The sequence below is a fragment of the Crocodylus siamensis genome, chromosome 1 (assembly GCF_052110815.1).
Source record: "Crocodylus siamensis isolate JL-2025a chromosome 1, ASM5211081v1, whole genome shotgun sequence".
Classification (NCBI taxonomy): Eukaryota; Metazoa; Chordata; order Crocodylia; family Crocodylidae; genus Crocodylus; species Crocodylus siamensis.
This window is the reverse complement of record NC_143395.1, coordinates 166,035,837-166,056,384: the sequence shown is the minus strand read 5'-3', so window position 1 is coordinate 166,056,384 and position 20,548 is coordinate 166,035,837. Positions and strand designations below refer to the sequence as shown.

Sequence of the window (20,548 nt, the reverse complement as noted above, 5' to 3'; positions counted from 1 at the left end):
CGGCTATTGCATAGAGGAAGCTTATTCACTCTGTACACTTTTTCATTTTTTTTTCAAGAGGAAGTCACCATGGTATCACAACATGGGACATACACAATATGGTATCTTTCGTTTGTGCTTAGGTACACACATCTCCTCCCTAGAAAAATGTTTGAAAGAACAAGAAATGGTAGGGTGAATTTACAGAATTAGATGCACAGTTTTTATGTGCTCAGGTTACTGAGTTGCGAGGAAGCCATCCATTTCCCCTTGCCGACCCAATCTAATATGCATTACAGCACACACATATTATGTGCACAGGTGAGTGTTCCTGTCCAGTGCTTCTGATGGGAGAGGGATATATCATTAGTTGTCACAATCCAGTTCAGCCACTGCAACCCTCGATGATCTCCCGAGGTCCCTTCCAGCCCTAATGTCTATGAAATCTATGAAATATGTTGGACTGTACACCCTGACAGTAGTTACAAGCCTGCAGGCTATCTTTATTTGATCAGCTGCATCCTGAACTCTTGATTAGGACTTTTTTTTAGCCCTAGCATGTATGTAGACTTTGAAATTATTCCATTTGATGCCCTGCACCCCACATAGCTTTTTTTCTACCTGCCTGCTACATTCAGCAGTACACTTGCCTGGTGCAGATACTAAGATGAGGAAGAAATTGAATGTCAAATGCATTAGGATTTGAAGATGCCATAAACAAGTTTGAGCAGCCAGCCAGTAATTTCAGTGTCCTTGGAGAGTTCACTATGGATCATCATTTACAGCCACAATAAGGGCCATTTTGTGACTGTGCTTTGCTTGAATCAAGATCTGAAGGTTCACAGGAGGGTTCTTCATTAGAAGTATTTTGTGGGGATGGGTCTATGTAGAGGGTCCAGTGGCCCAAGAATATTGCATACCGGGTACAGAGGTGCGGTGGCCTGTGTTCCAGTCTGTAGGCCGGAAGCTTGACCTCTAGCAGAGCTATATCACAACCTCCTGAATCCCCACACTTTGTAGGGGGAGCCCTTGTCATAAATCAGTGCAGTCCCAGTCACTGCTTCAATTCACAGTTGGCTTGCAGAGTTGCCTATGAGCTGCTCCAAAGCACAGACTAGCTGGAGAACAAAGCCCTGAGGGTTTTTCTCCTCCTGTGCTCCTGGCCCATCCCCTTCTGCAGCTCCTGTGTCAGGAAATGCATGGAGCGTGGTGTAGGGCTGAGTGCATCATGGCATGCATGAGTCCAGGGGAATTCCCCACAGAGGGCCAGCATGATTCTGTCAGAGTACAAGAGAAACTTAAAGCAGCTCTAGCAGAGTCCAGAATTTGGGCCTTGTCTTTTTGTCTTGTAAGACAAAATATTTTGGGGGTATTCAGATTCAATGCATTATGAAGAACTGAGTCTTTGCTAACAGGGATCTTGCCTCATGTACTTCTTTAATATTCTGCTAACAATCTTCTGTACGTAGATACGGTTTCTCACAAGCATGTGCAGAATTGCAAGTGGATCTGAGCTTTAACATTGCACTGGTGCTTGTTAAACTGATGGGCAAAAGGTCTCTATCCTTATCCCATGTGGACCGAAGGAAGAGAGTGCAAACGGGATTGCCAAAATAGGCTCCTCAGGATTTCCCAGCACAGCGTGAAAAGCAAATGGTCAGAATCCCTTTTTTTTCTAGCCAAACCCAACTGCAGTAGCTTATTGTGATTTCCTTTCAAACAAGTGATTAACACACACACATACACACACACACACACTTCCACTAAATCCCTCCAAATAACTCATGGGGAAGTTCTGCTTCCTGAGTGCTTTATATTCAGTGTGAGAGGAGCGTATTGTAGGACAGACCACAACCCTGACAACTATTGGTTGATCATCACAAGGCAGGTATTTTGTATAGTCAGAATTCTGGGCTAAGTAGATGAGTCAAGAGGTGTAGAAAAAAACAGGCAAGGAGAACAGTTCTGGGCACCGCACTTCATTAAGGACATGGAAACACTTGAGAGGGTCCAGAGAAGAGCCTCCCATATGATCTGTGACTTCGAAGACAAACCATACGAGGAAAAGCTGAGGGACCTGGGCCTCTTTAGCCTAAAGAAGAGAAGGTTGAGAGGGGACTTGATAGTGGCTTGCCACTATATCAGGGGAGTGCATCAGGAGCTTGGTGAACAACTGTTTACTAGGGCAGCCCTGGGGAAGACCAGGACCAATGGATACAAGCTCCTGGAAGGCCACTTCAGGCTTAATGCCAGGAAAAACTCCTTCACAGTCAGGGTGTCCAGACTGTGAAATAAACTCCCTCCAGAGGTGGTGCAGTCACCTACCCTGGTAGTTTTCAAGAGCAGATTGGACAGTCACTTCGCTGGGGTCACTTGATCCCAGCTGTCTTCCTGGCTAGAGCAGGAGGGCTCGACCTGATGCTCTGCAAGGTCCCTTCCAGCCCCTAACAATCTATGAATCCATGACCAGTGTGAAGGAAAGATGATGAAAAAAGAACCACTTGCTAGTGTTTTTCTAACAGTGAACGCCCTGCACTGGCATGAATGGACCTGAACCACAAGGAGGACACATTTTCCCGGATGACCAGGGCATCATCCAGAAACGTGTGTTCTTCTGGCTGTACCATGAAGTTAGGTGAATGCTAGTGGGATTATAATAGGATTTCTGCAGCCCTAGAAGTGTGTCAGGTGGTCCAAGTTCATCCCACACAGTACCTGTCAGCTTGGCACTCCCCATGATCTCTTGGGACATTCTCTATGGTGATTTTCAACCCGGGTTCCTTGAGATTCTCTCAAGGGTCTGCAGAGGTCGGTGTGCAAACCCAGAGATTTCAAAGAGGAATCTATAGTGTTAAAACTGGTTCAACCTGGTGCAGTCTTTCTGAGTTTTTTGCGGCAGATGAATTGGTGTATTATTTTTTGTAGTCAAAAAACAAGCAAGCTGGCATTTTTCAAGGGGTGCCTTAAGTCTGAGGAGAAGTACCTTGAGTCTAAAAAGGTTGACAGCCACTGCTCTATCTAAACCCTTGCACAAGATGATACTCTTTTGGTGCCAAGGTTATGCAACAGTGTCCCTGGTATGTGCTTCCTGTCACCGTTAAATCTTTAGACTCCATTACCAGCATCTTTACTTATACGAGCTCTAAGTTACATGCCCAGATTTCCAGTGACAACTGGAATGGTTATACCATTCTCTGCCCAAGGAGAGCCTCTGTCCAGTACTCGGCCTTCCATTCATAGAAAGGCTCTGTAATTCTTTCTGCTGCTTGTGCTGAGATGGCTGTGAACCTTAGAGAGGGGAAAAGGGAGAGTGGTGTCTCCCTGGATTACACCCACTGGACTTTTAAGAAGTCCATGTCAAAAGGGTCCACAAATTTGGGCTCTGCATGGAGTCTGGCACCAAAACCTCAGAGGAAGCCAGTATAAATTTCAGCAGACAGACTCTGCAGTGTCTCCTCTGCAGCTTACTTCAAAGGCAGCTCTTAGAGCAACTTGGGGGCGGGGTGTAGGTGGGAAGGCTCTGGGGGTTGGGAGGGGTGGTAAAACCCCTCATTTTTCTTGTGGGACTGCAGAGGAGGGTCAAACCAAAGGCACTGCCAGCTGGAATTTGAACTATGAATTCCCCTTTTTGGCCTCTCCCACGGAGAGGAGAATTTGATGCCAAATTCAGCCTGTCAGGCAAGGAGGTACTGCTCAGGGGGTAGACAAGGTGATAGGTCTACTGCACTTCGGTCAATTTGTACTGCTTTCCTGTGGAGTACAAGGAGGAACACTAGCATTTCACGACAGTGTCATGAGACTTCAGTTTATGAGCCCAAAGGCTCTGCTGAAATAAATCAGCTGCGCTCAACAGTACCAGGATCTGGCCCATTTACATTCATTAAAGCACTGTGAAGCTCCTGAATGCAAGGACACTGAATGTAGGAGTGCATCTACACAGCAAAGTCAAGGTGCAGTTGCCATGTGGGTAGGTACACCTGTGGTAGCATTGGCCTAGGTAGCCTGGGGAATTATAGCAGTGGTCCTGTGGTAGCCCAGACTTCAGTGCAGGTATACAAGTCTTGTGGCTAACCCACCCTGACATCAGTGCTGCAGCACCCTTACTGCTGTTGTTACCTGAACTATCCGGGTAAATCCAGCATGGGTAGACTTTCATTCTGCTCCGTCAACATGCCCTAAGTCCTGGTAAAAGGCGTCCGATTGATGGGCTCTGGGGGTGAAACCTCTGCAAAACTGGTGCAGCTTCCACATGCAACCCTTTTCACAAACCTCACTTGGTGGGCATTCGGGTATCCCTGATCCATTTGGGTTTGGGCCTCCCTGCTAATGTGTCTGATCCTGGTAAATATATAAAACAGTAGGTTTAGGTGATTTGGACATGAAGCAATTGTCTGGCTGTCACACAGTGACTTCTGGTTGCTTGCACAACTCATCAGGCTTGTACTGGATGCTTGGAGGAGAAAGGCTCTGACTTCCATTGCCAAAGCTGGGATGTTTTCACTGTCTAAATGCTGCTCTTGATGTACAACTCTGCATTGCCGTGCAGGTGACCCCGCTAGGTATGTGGACACGATGGGTCCAAAGCCCTACAGGAAGGAAAGGAAATTCAGACTTTTTCTTTAAAAAATACTCAGAGGGGCAATGACATCTCTTTTAGAAGGGGTTATTGGAAGGGGGTTACTCCCTACCATGTCCCCAAAAAGCTGTGTGTCTGGGGAGCAGGCAGAGACAGACAAGTAACGCTGACGGTGGAGAGCGCTCTGCTGGTTTTAGTCTGTGCAGGGCAGCTCAGCTGTAATGAGCCAGCCACTCCAGAGACAAAAGTTCACCCCCACCAGTTATTCTCCTGCTCACTGTCTTCACCCCCATTCTCATGACTGGTAAGAAACTCTTTCACTGTGTGTTTGTATGATAAAAGGGATGATAGGCCAAAAAATAAGTGTAGCTGCCAGTTGCCCCCTGGATTTTAGGGAGAGGTTTTCGTATCCTTAAATCCTGTCTTTTCTGAGTCCATTTTCTCTTTGGACCAATAATATTTTAATTCAATACTGTCACTTTTGGGGCTTTCATAGAAAAGAGTGAGCAGGGCCCCCACATACTCCCAATCGGATGGGTAAGAAAGCAAGCCTTGTGCAAAAACCAGTATCCTCCATGTGGAAGGAGTCCCTGGGGATTCATTTCCAATTATGAGTTTCCAGGCGCGTGACTGTGTTTACTTGGGGATTCCTGGGTAGAAAACTGAAGGAGAAACAACGGCTGTTCTGTGCAGGTCAGCTGTGTGGGGGAAGGCGTGGGGCTGCTCTGATCCCTGGCTGCAGTGCTGCACTCGTTTGCCTAAAGGGCTTGGTAAAAGGAGCCCTGCAGCTTTGGTTCTGCCTCTGTGGTTCTTGGGGCTGCATTACTTTTATGATTTGCTGTGTACTCTCCCATTAATAGATTTCATAGACATTAGGGCTGGAAGGGACCTCGGAAGATCATTGAGTCCAGCCCCCTGCCCCAGGGGCAGGAAGTCACCTAGGGTCAAAGGATCCCAGCAGGGTAAGCTTCCAGACGCTTCTTAAAGGCGTCCGGAGTAGATGCTTGCACCATCTCTGGCAGCAGTCTATTCCAGACCTCAAGGAACTTGGACAGTAAAGAAGTTTTTCCTTATGTCCAGCCTGAAACGGTCTTGGAGGAGTTTGTGACCATTGGCCATTGTTGGCCCTTTGGGCACTCTAGTGAACAGGCGTTCCCCCAGATCCTGATGCACACCCCTGATGTACTTATAGGCAGCCACCAGGTAACCTCTGAGCCTGCGCTTTTCCAGGCTGAAGAGTCCATGGCTCTCAGCCTCTCTTCGTAAGTCCTATCCTCTTGTCCTCTGATCTAAGGGGTTTCCAAGGGCAGCTGCCATTTTGTGAAGGGAGCAGATGCAGCATGCTGCAGAGGACATGAGTGCTGTGTGCTCGCTCATGGAAAATTCTTTTTCATTGTTGCTTAATCTGGAGTAAGTGTCATGCATACTAAGAATGTAGAAAATCCCAGATGCCAGAGATGCTCCCTAGCAACCTTGCTGGCTCCACAGTTAGAGTGCCCTGTTTGTAAATGGCTTTTGGGAAGCTTTATTAGCATTTCAATCCCTTTCAGATTGGAAGTAGGAAAAGGAATGGGGTCCTGAGTCTGCAAAAGAATCTGAAAAATTTCATCCCTGTCTTGAGAGGCAGGTCTAGCCATGGTGAGATGTCATCAGGGAGAAATTGCATGAGAGGTGACAGGGAAACTACAAGGTCTCTGCATTTTTCATAAGGAAACTCTTTGTGCTACAAAAATTCATCAGAAGGTAGCACTCAAGGTGGGTCAAAGTTAAAAAGATGCAGTCACTCAGCCTTTGACTGCAGTGGAGGCAGGCAGCTGGTCATCAGACTGCCCTATCTGACATTGACTGACTCACTACTGTAGCTGGCTCGTCTCATCGTGAGCCATGGACACCATAGTCTCAACAGTCATCTTGTCCTCCACAACTAAGGGTGCATCTACATGTGCAGTTAATGAGAAGCAATAAACTCCAGCATAATATGCACTTGGGCACACCATTTAAACGTGCACCTGGGACCACAGCATGTTGAGCTGGGAAGCCCAGGCTGGCAGGGGAACCTGGGGGTTAGCCTGCCAGCCCAGGGCTGCTCCTCCCCAGCTCAACATGCTGCAGATGGGCTGGCTGGGGCACAAGAGATCTTCAATGTGGGGCTAGCCAGCAGGCAGCCCCCCACACTGGAGCACCCTCGTGCCCCAGCCAGGCACGTCAGTGTCTACACATGCACTGCTGTGGAGTAAAAAACTCCACAGCAATAAGGTATTTGTATTTACAATTGGTGCAGAGTTTATTAGTTTACTCCTGTCTAATAGTACTGCGCATGTAGATACTGAGATTTACTTTGGTGTTAATTAGTTAACTCCACAGTAAATGTCTTGTGTGGACATGCCCCTAGTTTCTAGGCCTCATTCTAACCTGTGGATGCAAAGCAGGACCACAAGTGCTACATATTCAGAGATGTAAAAATTAAAGTACACAAGTGAAGTGACTTGCCCAAAGTCCTAAAGCAAGGCAGTGGCAGAGCTGTCAATGGAAACTAGGAGGCCTGAGAGTTTCTAGCCCTGATTACCTGATCCTTCCCTCAAAGATTGAAGGAAGAAACAAAAGTGAGTACAAGAGGGGCAGTCAAAGGAGAAGATGGGGTGTTTTCCTAAGCCCTGGAGCAGTATCTCCTCTTGGGTGGTGCAGGATCACCAGGCTCTTTATTGCTCTTACCACCACATTAACAAACTGCTTAAAAGGTTTGTCACAGCAGAGAGAGGTGATTTCACCCTGGTCAAATCAGTGGCTTGTTTGCTAACATACCTTCAAAATGGGATGTAGTACTTGTTTCGATGCCATCCTCTCCCTTGCCTCAGCCAGCAGGTGTGTGCTCATCTGTATTGGAAAAGTACCATGTTGATTGTTAGGCCCCAGTGTCCAGACACAGTGTACTCTGGCTTGGTCCCAGAAAGAATGACCAGGAGTGTAACAGTCAGAAACTGTGGCGGCTCTCAGTTCTTGGGTCCCAGTGGCTGGAGTGTTGGCCAGGAGCAAGAAGGCTTCAATGAATTTTCAGAGGCAAATAAGGACTTTGTAATCAAAGGACTTCGTTCATCAATGTTATTTAGGAGACTGCTGCTCATCAGAGTCATGCGAAAGTCAGTTCTGCAGGCTGATTTATACAGGAGCACAATAGTAGTCATTTATGAACCATAGAGGAGGGAGAAAAACACATATTTTTCTGTTTTATGTTTGCCCATGCAGTGAGACATGCATACTTACAGATTCTGCTTGTGTCTATTGCTGCTACCATTTGGTTTTCCCTATGTTGTTCCCTAACCTGAGTGTAGATAAACAGAGAACAGCAAGTTTTCCTTAAAATGCCTTTATACAGTTGGTCAGTATTGTCTGGAAAGCATCCTCTTTTTTGGTACCTATTGAAATAGGTTTCATTCCTCACTAAATACATGGAAGGGTCCAACCAAATGGGACTTTTGTACCTAGCACCCAGAGTTTAAATGCTGCCCACAGCTGGTAAATGCAGCAGATCAGCCTGGAACTGAATGGGCCAAGCTGTCTGAATTACAATCCTACCCCGAAAAGTGATGTCTGTAGATCAGATTTGAGATACACCTGCAGAATCTTCCAGTGCTGCTACCCGTGCTGTGGTTCACCAGAGCTGGCCATCAAGCACCTTTCACCAACATCAGTTCATAGAATCATGGAAAGCGAGGGTTGGAAGGGACCTCAGGAGGTCATCTAATCCAACCCCTGCTTAAAGCAGGACCACCCCAACTAGATTATTCCAGCCATGGCTTTGTCTAGCTGGATCTTAATGATGCTCTTACTTGGTTGTAGAGGCTGCTGGTGTGTATCCCTGCTGCAGCCTCACTTCAGGGATGAGTGAAGTGATCCTACAGCAGAAAGTTTGTACTTTTCTGTAAAGTGTATTGAATTCTGTGCCATGTATGGATGAAAGGGGCTGTGCCTGTTAGCTATTACTTAGTATTGCCATCATCACCACAGCACACTTCTGTTTAAGCTACACAGCAAAATTTTCATCCCATCCTAGGCCTTGACTTGGTTGCTTGTATGTGATTACCTGGTGATTAGCCTCATTGATCTGCTCAGGCAAAGCACAGGATGAAGCAGAGGTGCAATCTCTTTGGTGGCTCAAATTCTTACTTGACCTTTAAATCTGTTGTGTTGACAGGTGACTGCTGGCTCCTGGCAGCCATTGCATCTCTCACCCTGAATGAAGAGGTTCTCGCCCGAGTGGTTCCCAAAGATCAGAGCTTCCAGAACAAATATGCAGGAATCTTCCACTTCCAGGTACTCGGGAAAGCTTGACCTTGCCTTTTGCTGAAGGGTCAAATACTATAAGTTTGTAAGGCATGTGCATGCCTGTACCCACAGGCGCACACAGGCACACACACACAGAGACATACGTACCTGTGCATCCAATTAGATGAGATCAGCTAGTGTGAACTGGCACATTGCCATTGAAGTCAAGGGTGTTGTGCTGATTTACATCAACTGAAGAATTGAAACCATGTACTTCAATATTTTGTAGTAATATCATACTGTTTGTCATTTAATATAACACAATATGGTCTGTCATGGAGTGACTGCAGTCTCCACCAAGGGCCGTTCCCACCACCCTTACTCCATAACAGAGAACAGAAACATCTCTGAATTCTTACTTGGCAGGATTCATCTAGGAGCCCACCCTGACTGACCCTGACCCTAATACCACCTTGACTAACCTTGTTTAATGAACTGTTATCTGTCTGGGTGGTTAAAAAGAAGGGTGTAGGTCTCGGCTGAGCATGAGGAAGCAGGAATTTCGTTCCTGAAGAGGCCAGGTGTCCTGCTTCCTGACAAGAGAAGGAGTCCTGCTAGCCCAGAGGAGCTGAAGGGTTCTCTCTTCAACCCAAAAGATTTAACTAGCAGTATCTTTGCAGTGAGAATATACCAGATGCTAGCAAAGTTGACTGTGAGTGTCTTTACATGAGACTAATCTAATGCACAGTAAAGCATCAATGCCTACACTTGTGCAATAATTCCTGCACAGTAGATTAGTTTAATGTGCCATTTTCTAGTACAGATAGATACAGGTACTAGAAAATGGCACATTCAACTAATCACACATGTATAGAAAATGGCACATTCAACTAATCACACATGTGTTCAGTGAAGCACACATGTATAGATGCTGATCAGGATCAAATTGCTCTGGGTGAACCCAAGCAGCAGAGCTGCTCCAGGGAGCTGTCCCCAACTCCTGCCCCCCGCCCCTTCAGAACCCAGGCCTGACCTCCCACTGTGCCTTTTGCCAACCCAGCACTGTCCCCAGTGCCCTCTGCCAGCCTGGGGCTGGCACCTGAGGGAGCCTGGAGTTCCCCCTGGCTGCTGAAGGGGGTCAGAGCAGGGCAGAAGCAGCCCTGGACTGAACTGCTCCCATAATAGGGAGCAGGTTTGCTTCTGTTTCAGGCACACGTTCAGGTCCAGTCTAATGAGCCTGAATTTTCTATGCAGAAAATTCAGGCATATTAATTGCACTTGTAGACATGTTCTGCATCTTCTTCTAGAGGCACATATTGCAACAAAGTACATTCATCACTAATTTTTGTTAGGATCATCTGTCAACCAGCTAGAAACCGGAGTTGCTCAGATGTTCTTACCCCAGGGCAAAAGTTCTTTCTGTGTCAGGTTAATTGTGTGGGAAATCACCCCAAGAATCATGGGAATAGGGCAGAATGAGGGCAGTCAGTCCTGGGGTCCTAAGTACTGTGGTGCTTCTGAATGCTTAGTCAAGGTCTGTCTGCTATTAGTTACAATCCAGGCAATAATAGAACTTGATTTAGCATTGGTAATAACAGGGGTATTACATGGCTTCTAAGGTGAAAAGCTACAAATGTATGGTCAACCAGCTTCTAAAGATTAAAGTATAAAGGACCCAGAAGTTCAGATGCTGACAGACTCCAAACTTTCCAAACTCCCTGGGCCTTAAACTTATCTCCCTTCGACTGTTATAAATTAAAAGTAGCTCAGGTAAAATCAGTGGAATCACACTGGCATAAAACTGGAGATGGCCTTTCAGGTTCGCAAAACTGGGTTGTTCATCTGACAAAAACACACCTTCCAGGACATCCTCCTATCACTGGATCCAGAAGGACCAGGAGAGCAGTTTCTTGTTCACCATATTGGCACTAGCAAAACTATTTGCCCAGAAAAACTCACTTGTGGGGCTTCTCTAAACCTTCTTGAACTTTCAAAAGGTCCTGTTCCAGTTCAGGTTGCCAAACGAGTGAAGGATCAGCTTGATTTTGAAATGCATCCAAAGGAGTTGCCTCATCCCAATTACAGACTTCCATGAATGCATCAGCAACCTTAAAATCCATGCTACAGGTGCAAAGTTAAACCAGGCATACAGTAATACCATATTTATTCAAATCTAAAATGAGGTTCCTTTTGCTCCCCCCGCCCCAGCATGGGGGGATCCCCGCATCTTAGATTGAGTACAGGCCAAATAAGAAGCTGCTATGACTCTGGATGGGGCCAGAGAGGCTCATGCCACAAGCAGGGGATGCGTGGAGAGGAGGGAGCATGCTGGAAGGGGGCACAGTGCAGGGAGGGGTGCACAGTGCAGGGGGGAGCACATGATGCCAGGAGGACCACAGGGAAGGGGGTGCCCAGTGTGGAGGGAGCTCAGGGAAAGAGGCACGCAGTTTAGGAGGAAGGGATGTGTGGTATAGTGGGGAGGCACTGAGGAAAGGGTGCATGGTGTAGGAGAGAATATGTAGAAAGAGCTCGGGTTGTGGGTGAAGGGACACATGGAGCAAGGGGAGTATGGGGAAAAGACAAAGGGAAGAGATGCAGGAAAAGGGAGGGTGGTGGAAGATTGTGGGGGAAGGGGAGTGTGGAGTGAGGGGAATATGGGGGAGGGTACACAATGCAGGGGGAAGCACAAGGGAAAGGGACACCGAGCAGGGAAGAGTGCAGGGAAGAGTCACATGGAGCACAAGGAGACCTGCTTTGGCTCCAGTCCTGACCCTGGCTGGAGCTGGAGTCTGGAGCCAGAGCCACTGCTACTGCTTGGCCCAACCAAGTGCTCCCATGCCATTGGTGAAGACAGAGCCAGAGTAGCTGTAAAGGTAAGGGGGAGGCAAGTAGCAGAGGAGGACAAGTGGCAGGACGGGGAAAGGGCTGGGTGAGGCAGGCAACAAGGGGGTGGGCAAGTGGGGGATAAAAGGCCTGAGACAGGCTGCCTGCCACCCACCTGCTGCTTTCCCTGCCACTACTTTCCCTGCAGAAGTGGTAAGGGGATGAATTTAAGACAACCTCCAATAACTAGATTCTAGACATGGAAAACAAATTTATAATTTTCCATGTCCAGAATCTAAAAGCTGGGGAGTCATCTTAAATTCAGGGTTGTCTTAGGTTTGGGTGAATCCAGTAAGTGTTTAACATTTATGTAGCTTGTTACATGTTCTAAGTGATGCAAAAACATCCAAGTAAAACTGTTGTGATGCAGGTTCCTATGATGTAGAAGACTGAGAAAAAAAAGTATCTAAGGTGATCAGTAGGCAAACAGAGAAAAGAGGCAAAACTAGGCAAGTGGAAGAGAATGCATGTGCTGACAGGAGACTCGGTTGTGTTGGCCAGTCAGGGCATAGCTATACAATTAAAGTATAGCCCTAGAGGCAAAGTCAGTGTCCTTTACAATCTCTTTCTCTTTCAGTTCTGGCAGTTTGGGGAGTGGGTGGATGTTGTGATTGACGACAGGCTGCCCACCAAAAATGGAGAGCTGCTCTTTGTGCATTCAGCAGAGGGGAGCGAGTTCTGGAGCGCCCTTCTGGAGAAGGCCTACGCCAAGTAAGTAAAGGACAAGGAAAGGACTGTTTTTTTAAAAAGCCTCACACCTAAGCTGAAGATCTGATAGAGGATCTGGAACCACATGAGGAAAGTGTCAGTCTAAATTAGTGGTTCTTAATCTCCTTAGCCTCAAGGCAGCCCTTGGAAAACGCCAGGTCTTACTTGTTTTTCAACCAGATTTTCACTTGTTTTTTGACAGAGCAGATTTTTTTTGCTGCAAAGAACTTAAAGAGACCACAACAGGTCAGCATGGTTTTAACACTATGAATCCCCATTTGAAATGTCCTGCCAGGGGGCATCTCACCCTGGTAGAGAATCACTGATTTAAACGGTCTGTTAAAGCTTCTGGGGAACTCGTCACTGACTGTTTCAACTGAGTTTATAATACACATTAGTTGACAGATTCTGTAAGCTAGAAGTGATAGCTCTGATGTGTCCACTCTTTCATCAGGAAGAATTGGTTTTCATTCTGTCTGGGAGTCTAGGGCATGAAAAAAAATACTGATGATGACCAAATCTTAGAGTCATTATCGATTCCTGAATGAATGAATATGGGTCGCCAATGTGAGGACGTGGTCAGCAAGGCCAACTGCACCTTGTCATGCATCCACAGATGTCATGCATGAACGGGTCCAAGAAGGTGATCCTCCCCCTCTATGCGGCACTGGTCAGACCACAGTTGGAGTACTGCGTCCAGTTCTGGGCGCCGCACTTCAGGAGGGATGTGGCCAGCATCAAGAGGGTCTAGAGGAGGGCCACTCGCATGATTGGGGGGCAGCAAGGCAGGCCCTATGAAGAGAGGCTACGGGAGAAGGCTGAGGGGGGATCTAGTGGCCATCTATAAACTTACCAGAGGGGATTGAGTGAGATCCTGTTCCCCCGAGCACCTCCCAGAGTAATAAGGAATAACAGCCACAAGTTGATTGAGGTTCAGGCTAGACATCAGGAGCCACTACTTCATAGTCAGGGCAGCCAGGATCTGGAACCAACTTCCAAGGGAAGTGGTGCTCGCTCTTACTGTAGGGGTCTTTAAAAGGAGGCTTGTTAACTACCTAGCTGGGGTCATTTGAGCTTAAACTTAGTAGGGGTCATAAGAGCCCTGTATTCATTCCTTCCCAGGGCAGGGGGTCGGACTAGATGATCTGCTCAGGTCCCCTCCAACCCTACTTCTATGAATCTATGAATCTGTGAAATCCCAGCCAAGCTTCCTTGTTATCTTGATAACCTGAGGGGAGAGTGCAGTATTTCAGTCTGTGATGCAGAGGCCCAAGACTGAATTTTCCAATCTCTGGAATCATTCTAGGTAGCAAAGGGAACTGTACTCTCTATGTGCAGGACTAGATAAGCTGAAAAACAAGCTCAGTCTTTAAAGGAGTTGGAAGCTTGTTTTGGGCCTAGAAGCCAGGAGTTTTGTTTAAACATTTCATGTTTAGTTATATGAACTCATGTAACTAGTATACAGCATGCTGGGCCTCAGGTTGGGCTTTCAGTCTTGATGTCATAGGATAGGCAAATATGGAAGCAGTAGTTACCCAGCTGGTACAAACTACCATAGTTTTGCTACAGCTGGTGGTGCTATGACAAGTTCACACCAGCCAAAGATCTGCATCAAAGAAAAGAAAAGTGAGATGAACAAATCTCTTGTTCTCTTTTGTGCAGGGTGAATGGAACATATGAGGCTCTCTCAGGAGGGGCGACCACTGAAGGCTTTGAGGACTTCACAGGTGGAATTGCAGAGTGGTACGAGCTGCAGAAGGCACCCCCCAACCTGTTCAAAATCATCCAGAAAGCTCTTGAAAAAGGCTCTCTCCTTGGATGCTCCATTGACGTGAGTCAGTCCCACTTCCTACCAGACTGTTAAGGTCCCTTGCAGCAGGGCTCAGCAGGGAACAGAGGGTGTGCTTGCACGGCCAGGCACTGCACAATACTATCAATTTTTCTACTTCTCCTGCTGTCGCACCAAGGCCAGTTCAGTTCTCTGCTATTTCATGCACTGCGAATTTGGCCCAGCCAACCCCTTGCTGAGGGTGAGGCTTCAGAGCAGGCAAAACTGTTACATTACTGATGAGTGAGAGAGTGGCATTTCAGAGCCTTGAGTCTTTTGTTTCTCTAGAGGTAAAAAGATTCTTTTTAACTGTTCTGATACTGCATAATTTCCTGTGTGTGGCCTCTTATGTCTCCATATATCATGCCTTTGTTTTCCAATGTACGTGGGAATGAATTAAATAAATCCTGTTGGCTTGTCAGGAAGTTGATCCTAGCCTTGTGCTTTTGGAAAGAGAGAATCTCAGACTATCCAGTGAGAGATTCCACCTTATTGCTGCTAATAGTGATTTCTGCAGATTTGGGGCTGTAAGCCACCAGCTCTTAGTACTTTAGAAATCTTTTTACCTTGTTGCTCCAGTGTTTGTCTCCAGGGTTTACATGAAATGCAGGAAGAATCCATGTAACTGTTGCCAGGTTTTCAGAAGACTTAAATAGAAAATGGTCATGACCAAATTCCAAGTTCTCGTGACATACAACATTTCCATAAACAAGAATATTTTCAACCCAGCCTATAGCATTTGAATATAAGTCTTAGTCTGTGATTAAAACAAAACAAAAACTAGCTACAGAATATAAAGCAGCAGTTAGGAAAAAGCTCAAAAACAGCCTTAAAACAAAAATGCTGCCTGTTTAAAGCAATGGATTGATTAAGGTTTTGAGGATATAATCACTGTATACGTGCTCAGTATTGTTGGCTGAGAGGTCATCAACTCTCCTAAGGATCATGGATTTTCTTTTTCTTATTTAGTGAGAGGGTAAGTAGTTTATGTCATAAGCTGACGTTTTTAAAACTAAACTTTTTTGCCAAGTTTATATTAAAACAGAGCATTACCGAAAGGAGGAAACTTCACATCAGGAAAAGTGATTTGCTACACAGGGGCAGCTTCCTTAAACAGGATTTTTAGTTTGCAACTTGATGAGAATCTGACATGTGTTTTTTTCCTTAAAGTGTCTGAGGCTTTCATAGGTCTTCACTGGAAAGGGAGATAGTAAATGCACTGAGCTTCTCTGTTGAAAGGTGATAGAGACATTCAAATCACTTAATGAATATTCAAATTAGTTTGGCCTCCAAATATGCCTGTGGAATTGGGATGCAAGATCCCTGTTTTATAGTTGAAACAGTTGAAGCTAAGCACTTGTTCAAGGTGCCACAGCAACCTGGAAGAGCATGGGTCAGGTTATGGGAGTCCTGTCTCCATTAGATAGTCAACTCAAAGGTCCTCTGGCACCTATACAAGTGCATTGAGGCTGCTCCAATGCACTGTAATTACAACACATCGGAGCAGACTCAGTTAAGCGAGTCTGCTGGTGTGTGGTAATTACTGTGTTCCAGCAGACTCCAGCATCACGTGTATCAGGATCCCCATGCTGAAAAATGGTGGCAGGGGTGCTTTAATTAAAGCTTGTTCAATGAGCTTTAGTTAAAGCATCCCCACCACCATTTTTCAGCGTGGGGACGCTAATACACGTGATGCTCTGGGAGCTTCAATTAGAATGGCTCTCGGAGCCTGTCTAATTAAAGGGGCCTTCCACCCCTGCCTCCTGGAGCATGCATATAAATGCCCCTTGAACCAGTGAGCTGGCATGGTTAAAGCCTGGCAATTTCTGTAGTCAGCAGCTTGCAAGGGAGTGATGGGGTTAGCTTGCATCAAGCCACCTTCTGACCCTAGCTAGAATATCTATTTGCTCCTTTATGGGTGAATTGAGTGAGGGCAGCCTTTGGCATGTGGTCTTGAGCTCACATGTCTGGTGCTATAGTGAGATACCTGAACAAGTCTGCCTTTGCTCCCGCCAGTCCCATTAGACTGTAACCATAAATTAAACAAAAATCCCTCCCCTTCCACAGCTTTAAAGACCACACAACTTTTGTAGTAATGGGTGAACACTAAAAGGAAGTGTGTGGATTTAGACAGTGACAGATTTAAGAAGGGAAGTTTTGTGGGGTAAGACACAGTTTCCGAAGTGGAAGCTGTTGTGGCTTTTATTCTTCCAGCCCTACCATCCTGATGAACTGGTGTCCAAATGCTGCTCTTAAAAAACAGCTTGTCTGCTGAAACACATGACAGTAATACAGTTCATGAAACATAGCAAGTTTGTGGCCACTTAGGCCTTTCTGTGAGTCTCTGCAGCACTCAGGAGAAAAATCCTCCATCCTGTTACAAAGCAAAAAAAAAGAGAGACAATGTGGCAAAGAAGATAGAGCCCTGGAATGAACCTTGGGGGTCCTGGTGTTGGTTCTTGGCTGGTCTGCTGGGCAGTCCAAGCAAACCACATCACGCTTACTGTGTCTCAGTTTCTCCATCTGTAAAGCGGGGTGGAGATGATATTTATCTCACTTTGAAATTGCATTGAGACCTCTGGATATAAAATGCTTCATGAGAATTAGGTGGAATTGTCCTAGAGTCAGGTCCAGATCAGCCATATAGGCATCATCATATAGGTTTTGTTGTACCTAAAAAAATAAGCTGGCTTTGTGGGTATCTAATGAATTGGAGACGTAGGCAGATTTCCAGTGCTTTGCCACTTACATCTGCAACACCTGGCTACTCCAACTGTGTCACTTCTGAACATGTGCAGTTGTTCATGTCTAGGCACTGAGGGATCACTTCAGGCCAAAACAGGGGCATTTATTAAATCTAGACACCTAAATGGTTTTGTGGTCTGACAACCACATAGGTGCCTAGTTTGAGCTATTTGGATTTGGCTTCTAGAGCTGATGGAGAAGGTCCATTAGCTTTAGCACTATAAGGACAGAATTGGATGTCTGATATCTACTGCAGACCTGCGTTACACACCTGGGTGGATCATGGTGACGGGGTGCAGCCATCCCCCCTCAGTAGTGGGGCATGTGCTCAGTGGAGAGCTTGCACCACACAGCTGAAGGAGGTATGACCACAGCCTATCACCAGTGACTCTGGATTCCAGTAAACTCTGAGCTCCCCAGCTCGTCAGTGTGGGGTCTGGATGGAGTCCCTGCTTTTGCATGGCTCCAGAGCCCAGGGGGTGAGGCATTGCTACTGTTCACCATCTCCCCCTCCTGCCCCTTGAATTCAGCAATAGGGGAAAACTGGGGACAAAGCAAGTGTACCAATGCTCAGTCCCTGTCTTCACAGAGTGCCAGAGCCCAGGAAGTGAGTGCTGGCACTACTCCTCTTCTCCTTTCCTCTGCTGGTGAGTTCAGCAGGGGGATGCATCAGGGACAGGAGAAAGGGAGGAGGGTGAGCAACAGCAATGGTGCCCACCCACTGTGCTCTGGACCTGCGTGAAAGCAGAGGCTTAGATGGTTAGCTCAGAGCTCACAGCACATGCAGAGCTCTGGGCAGGGGCTGCACTGACATGCAGGTGAGCTCAGAGCTTACTGCACGTACTCTGCCCAGCCAAAGGAGGTGTGATGGTGCTGCTGCCCTTCCCTGCTCCCCGCCAATTTGCACCTGGTTACTCAGGCTATTTTCACATCTATTTGATCTCACAGCTCCTCTGGGACAGGCAGGCAGCAAAAGCCAGAAGGAGCGGGGGGAGCCCACAGTCCAAGCTGCTGCTGCAGTAGGAAGTATGCAGGAACAGTGGTCAGGTGGGAGCCTGCGGACCACAGTTTAACCCTGCCTGAGCTTCATGCAGCCCACAGACCAGCAGTTGGACTTCCCTGCGCTGAACCAGTGCTGTTACCTCCAGGGGAGCCTTCTGAAAGCTTTCCCCTGTTAGCGTTTCTGGCGTGCCAGGGGTTCAAACCACTGAGTTTCTCTGTGTTTCCAGATCACAAGTGCAGCTGAGACAGAGGCAGTCACTACTCAGAAGCTGGTCAAAGGACATGCATACTCCGTCACAGGAGCGGAAGAGGTAACCTCTCCACTTTTGGATGTAGTCACTTCCGTTATCCAAAACAATGGCATTTTCTTGCTGTCACGTTTGTTTGCTTCACAGACACGTTTCATTCTCCTGTTGCCTCCTTGATTGTTTCGGTTTCCTGCAAAAAGCCAGAACTGCGCACAGTGCCACTTCCCGTCCGTTTTCTGAGTCTTCTTTTCCATGGGACTCACCCTATACTGCAAACCATTGATCGCACTGCCCTCTTGTGGTTAAATTGTCTCACAACAGCATGTAATGCCTCAAAGTAGGCGAAGGAGTAAAGTAGATTTCAGGAAGTCTTAGCTTATCATACTCAACCTCCAGCCCACAGACCTCCACAGATCCATAGGGAGCCCAGCAGGCTGTCGGCCTGTGTGCTAAATTAGGCACTCAGGGTGGCACACGGTCTGATTCCAGTGGGGGGGAGGGGACCAGCGGTTGGGGGTGGCATGGGGCACCAGAGCCTGATCCCAGCAGGCAGGGCTGGGCAGAGACAGCATGGGGGCCCAACCCTAGCATGTGGGCCTGGGCAGGGGCAGTGCAGGGCTCTAGGGCCCAATCATGGTATGCAGAGTGAGTGTTGGGGCGAGGCAAGACTGCCGAAGGGGCCAAAGTGCTGAGCACCACTGATTTAGCCGATCTGTGTTGTTCTAGTATCCCTCTGGGAGCATTTTGACAGGCTGGGTGTTTCTGAGGCTAGGCTAAATTGGGTGTTGCTGGTCACATCTACATGAGATACTTACTGTGCAGTAGCTCATTACTACTGTGCAGTAGCTCATTAGTACCGTGCAGTAGCATGTTGGGCACAAACCATGACTCGACAGTACTGAGCAGTAGTGACGAGCTACAGTGCAGTCAGCATCACCACAAAGCTATGTGGGGACACTACTGTTCAGTAATGCTAGTTACTGCGCAGTCATTTAGGACTTGGGTATGCTAGTACTAAATGAATGTGCAGTAACAACCGCGCAGTCAATGTTTCATGTAGATGCAGCCATTGGGCACATCTGCACACAAAATCTACATGCAGTGTTTACATGTGTACCCAGGACTGTTTTGCTAGGGCAGAACAACCCTAGCTAGCAGGAGACCCAGGGGAGTCAGCCTGCCAGCCTGGAGCTGCTCTGCCCCAGCTCAGCATGCTGCTGAAGGGCTGGGTAGGTTCACAAGGGTCTGCAGTGCGGGGATAGGTAGCAGGCAGCCCATGTACAGTCATGGCCCCAGCCCTGACTGTGCATGAGCTGCATGCACCTCGTGCCCCAGCCAGTCCTGGTCATCATCTACACTTGTGTTTTGGCACACTAAACTCTGCTGTAGGATAGTACTTGTCCTGGACAGTACTATCCTACAGTGGAGTTAATTATTTACTGCACCCTAATAGGGACACAAATACAAGCAGTGACATTTTACTGTGGAGCTAATGAATCAACTCCGCTATAAAGGACACATGTAGATGCAACCACTGAGCACATCTACATGTGCAATTAATGTGAAGCAATAAACTCCAGAGCTTATTGCTCTGGAGTTTATTGCTCCCAGATGTGCCATTTGAACATAAGCTTGAGACTGCAGCACATTGAGCTGTAAGGGGGGGCGAAAGGGTCAGCCTACCAGCTCAGGGCTGTTCCCCTACAGTTCAACATGCTGTGGAAGGGCTGGATGGGGCACAAGGGTGCTCCAGTGCAAAAATAGCCACCGGGCACCACTTGCATTAAAGCACCCTCATGCCCCAGCCAGCCAAGTCAGCATCTGCGCGTGTGCTACTATGCACAAAAAAACTTTGTAGCAGGAGAGTACTCGTATTTACAAGCACTCTCCTGCTGTGGAGTTAGTTAACTCCAGCTTAATAGGAGCACATGTGTAGACATCCAACACATACTGGGGAGCTAATTAGCCCACTCCAAGGTAAATGTGCAGTGAATAATAAGCACCCCTGAAATAGCTGCCTAGCAGCCACAGTAAGTTCACGCTGCTTGAAAGAGCCTCATTTTTGCGACTGAGGGGTATTGCCTGGCACAATAAAGACAAGGTAGAGCAGAAGGGAAGCAGGCAGCTATGGTAACACAGGGAGCTTTTCCATTGACTTGAATGGGCTTTGGAACAGGATCATAGTAATTATACCAGAAATGTCCCTGCCCCTCAGCTTGAAGCATTACTAGTCCCTGGCCTGTTGCCTCCAGGCTCGTGGCACTGATGAGCAGTTGGCAGCTTATGTTTGCAGCTGGCCTGTGATTTTGAGCTCCC

The 20,548-nt window shown here is 47.2% G+C and overlaps 1 protein-coding gene across 1 annotated transcript in view; it reads left to right on the top strand.

The window, feature by feature from the left end:
• CAPN2 (calpain 2) overlaps positions 1–20,548 on the top strand; it is a 50,586-nt gene that overhangs the window by 6,423 nt on the left and 23,615 nt on the right. The window contains exons 3-6 of the mRNA XM_090048136.1: positions 8,748–8,866; positions 12,279–12,412; positions 14,072–14,240; positions 18,212–18,295. Coding sequence (XP_089904262.1) covers positions 8,748–8,866; positions 12,279–12,412; positions 14,072–14,240; positions 18,212–18,295 — 506 coding nt within the window. The remainder of the gene's footprint in view (positions 1–8,747; positions 8,867–12,278; positions 12,413–14,071; positions 14,241–18,211; positions 18,296–20,548) is intronic.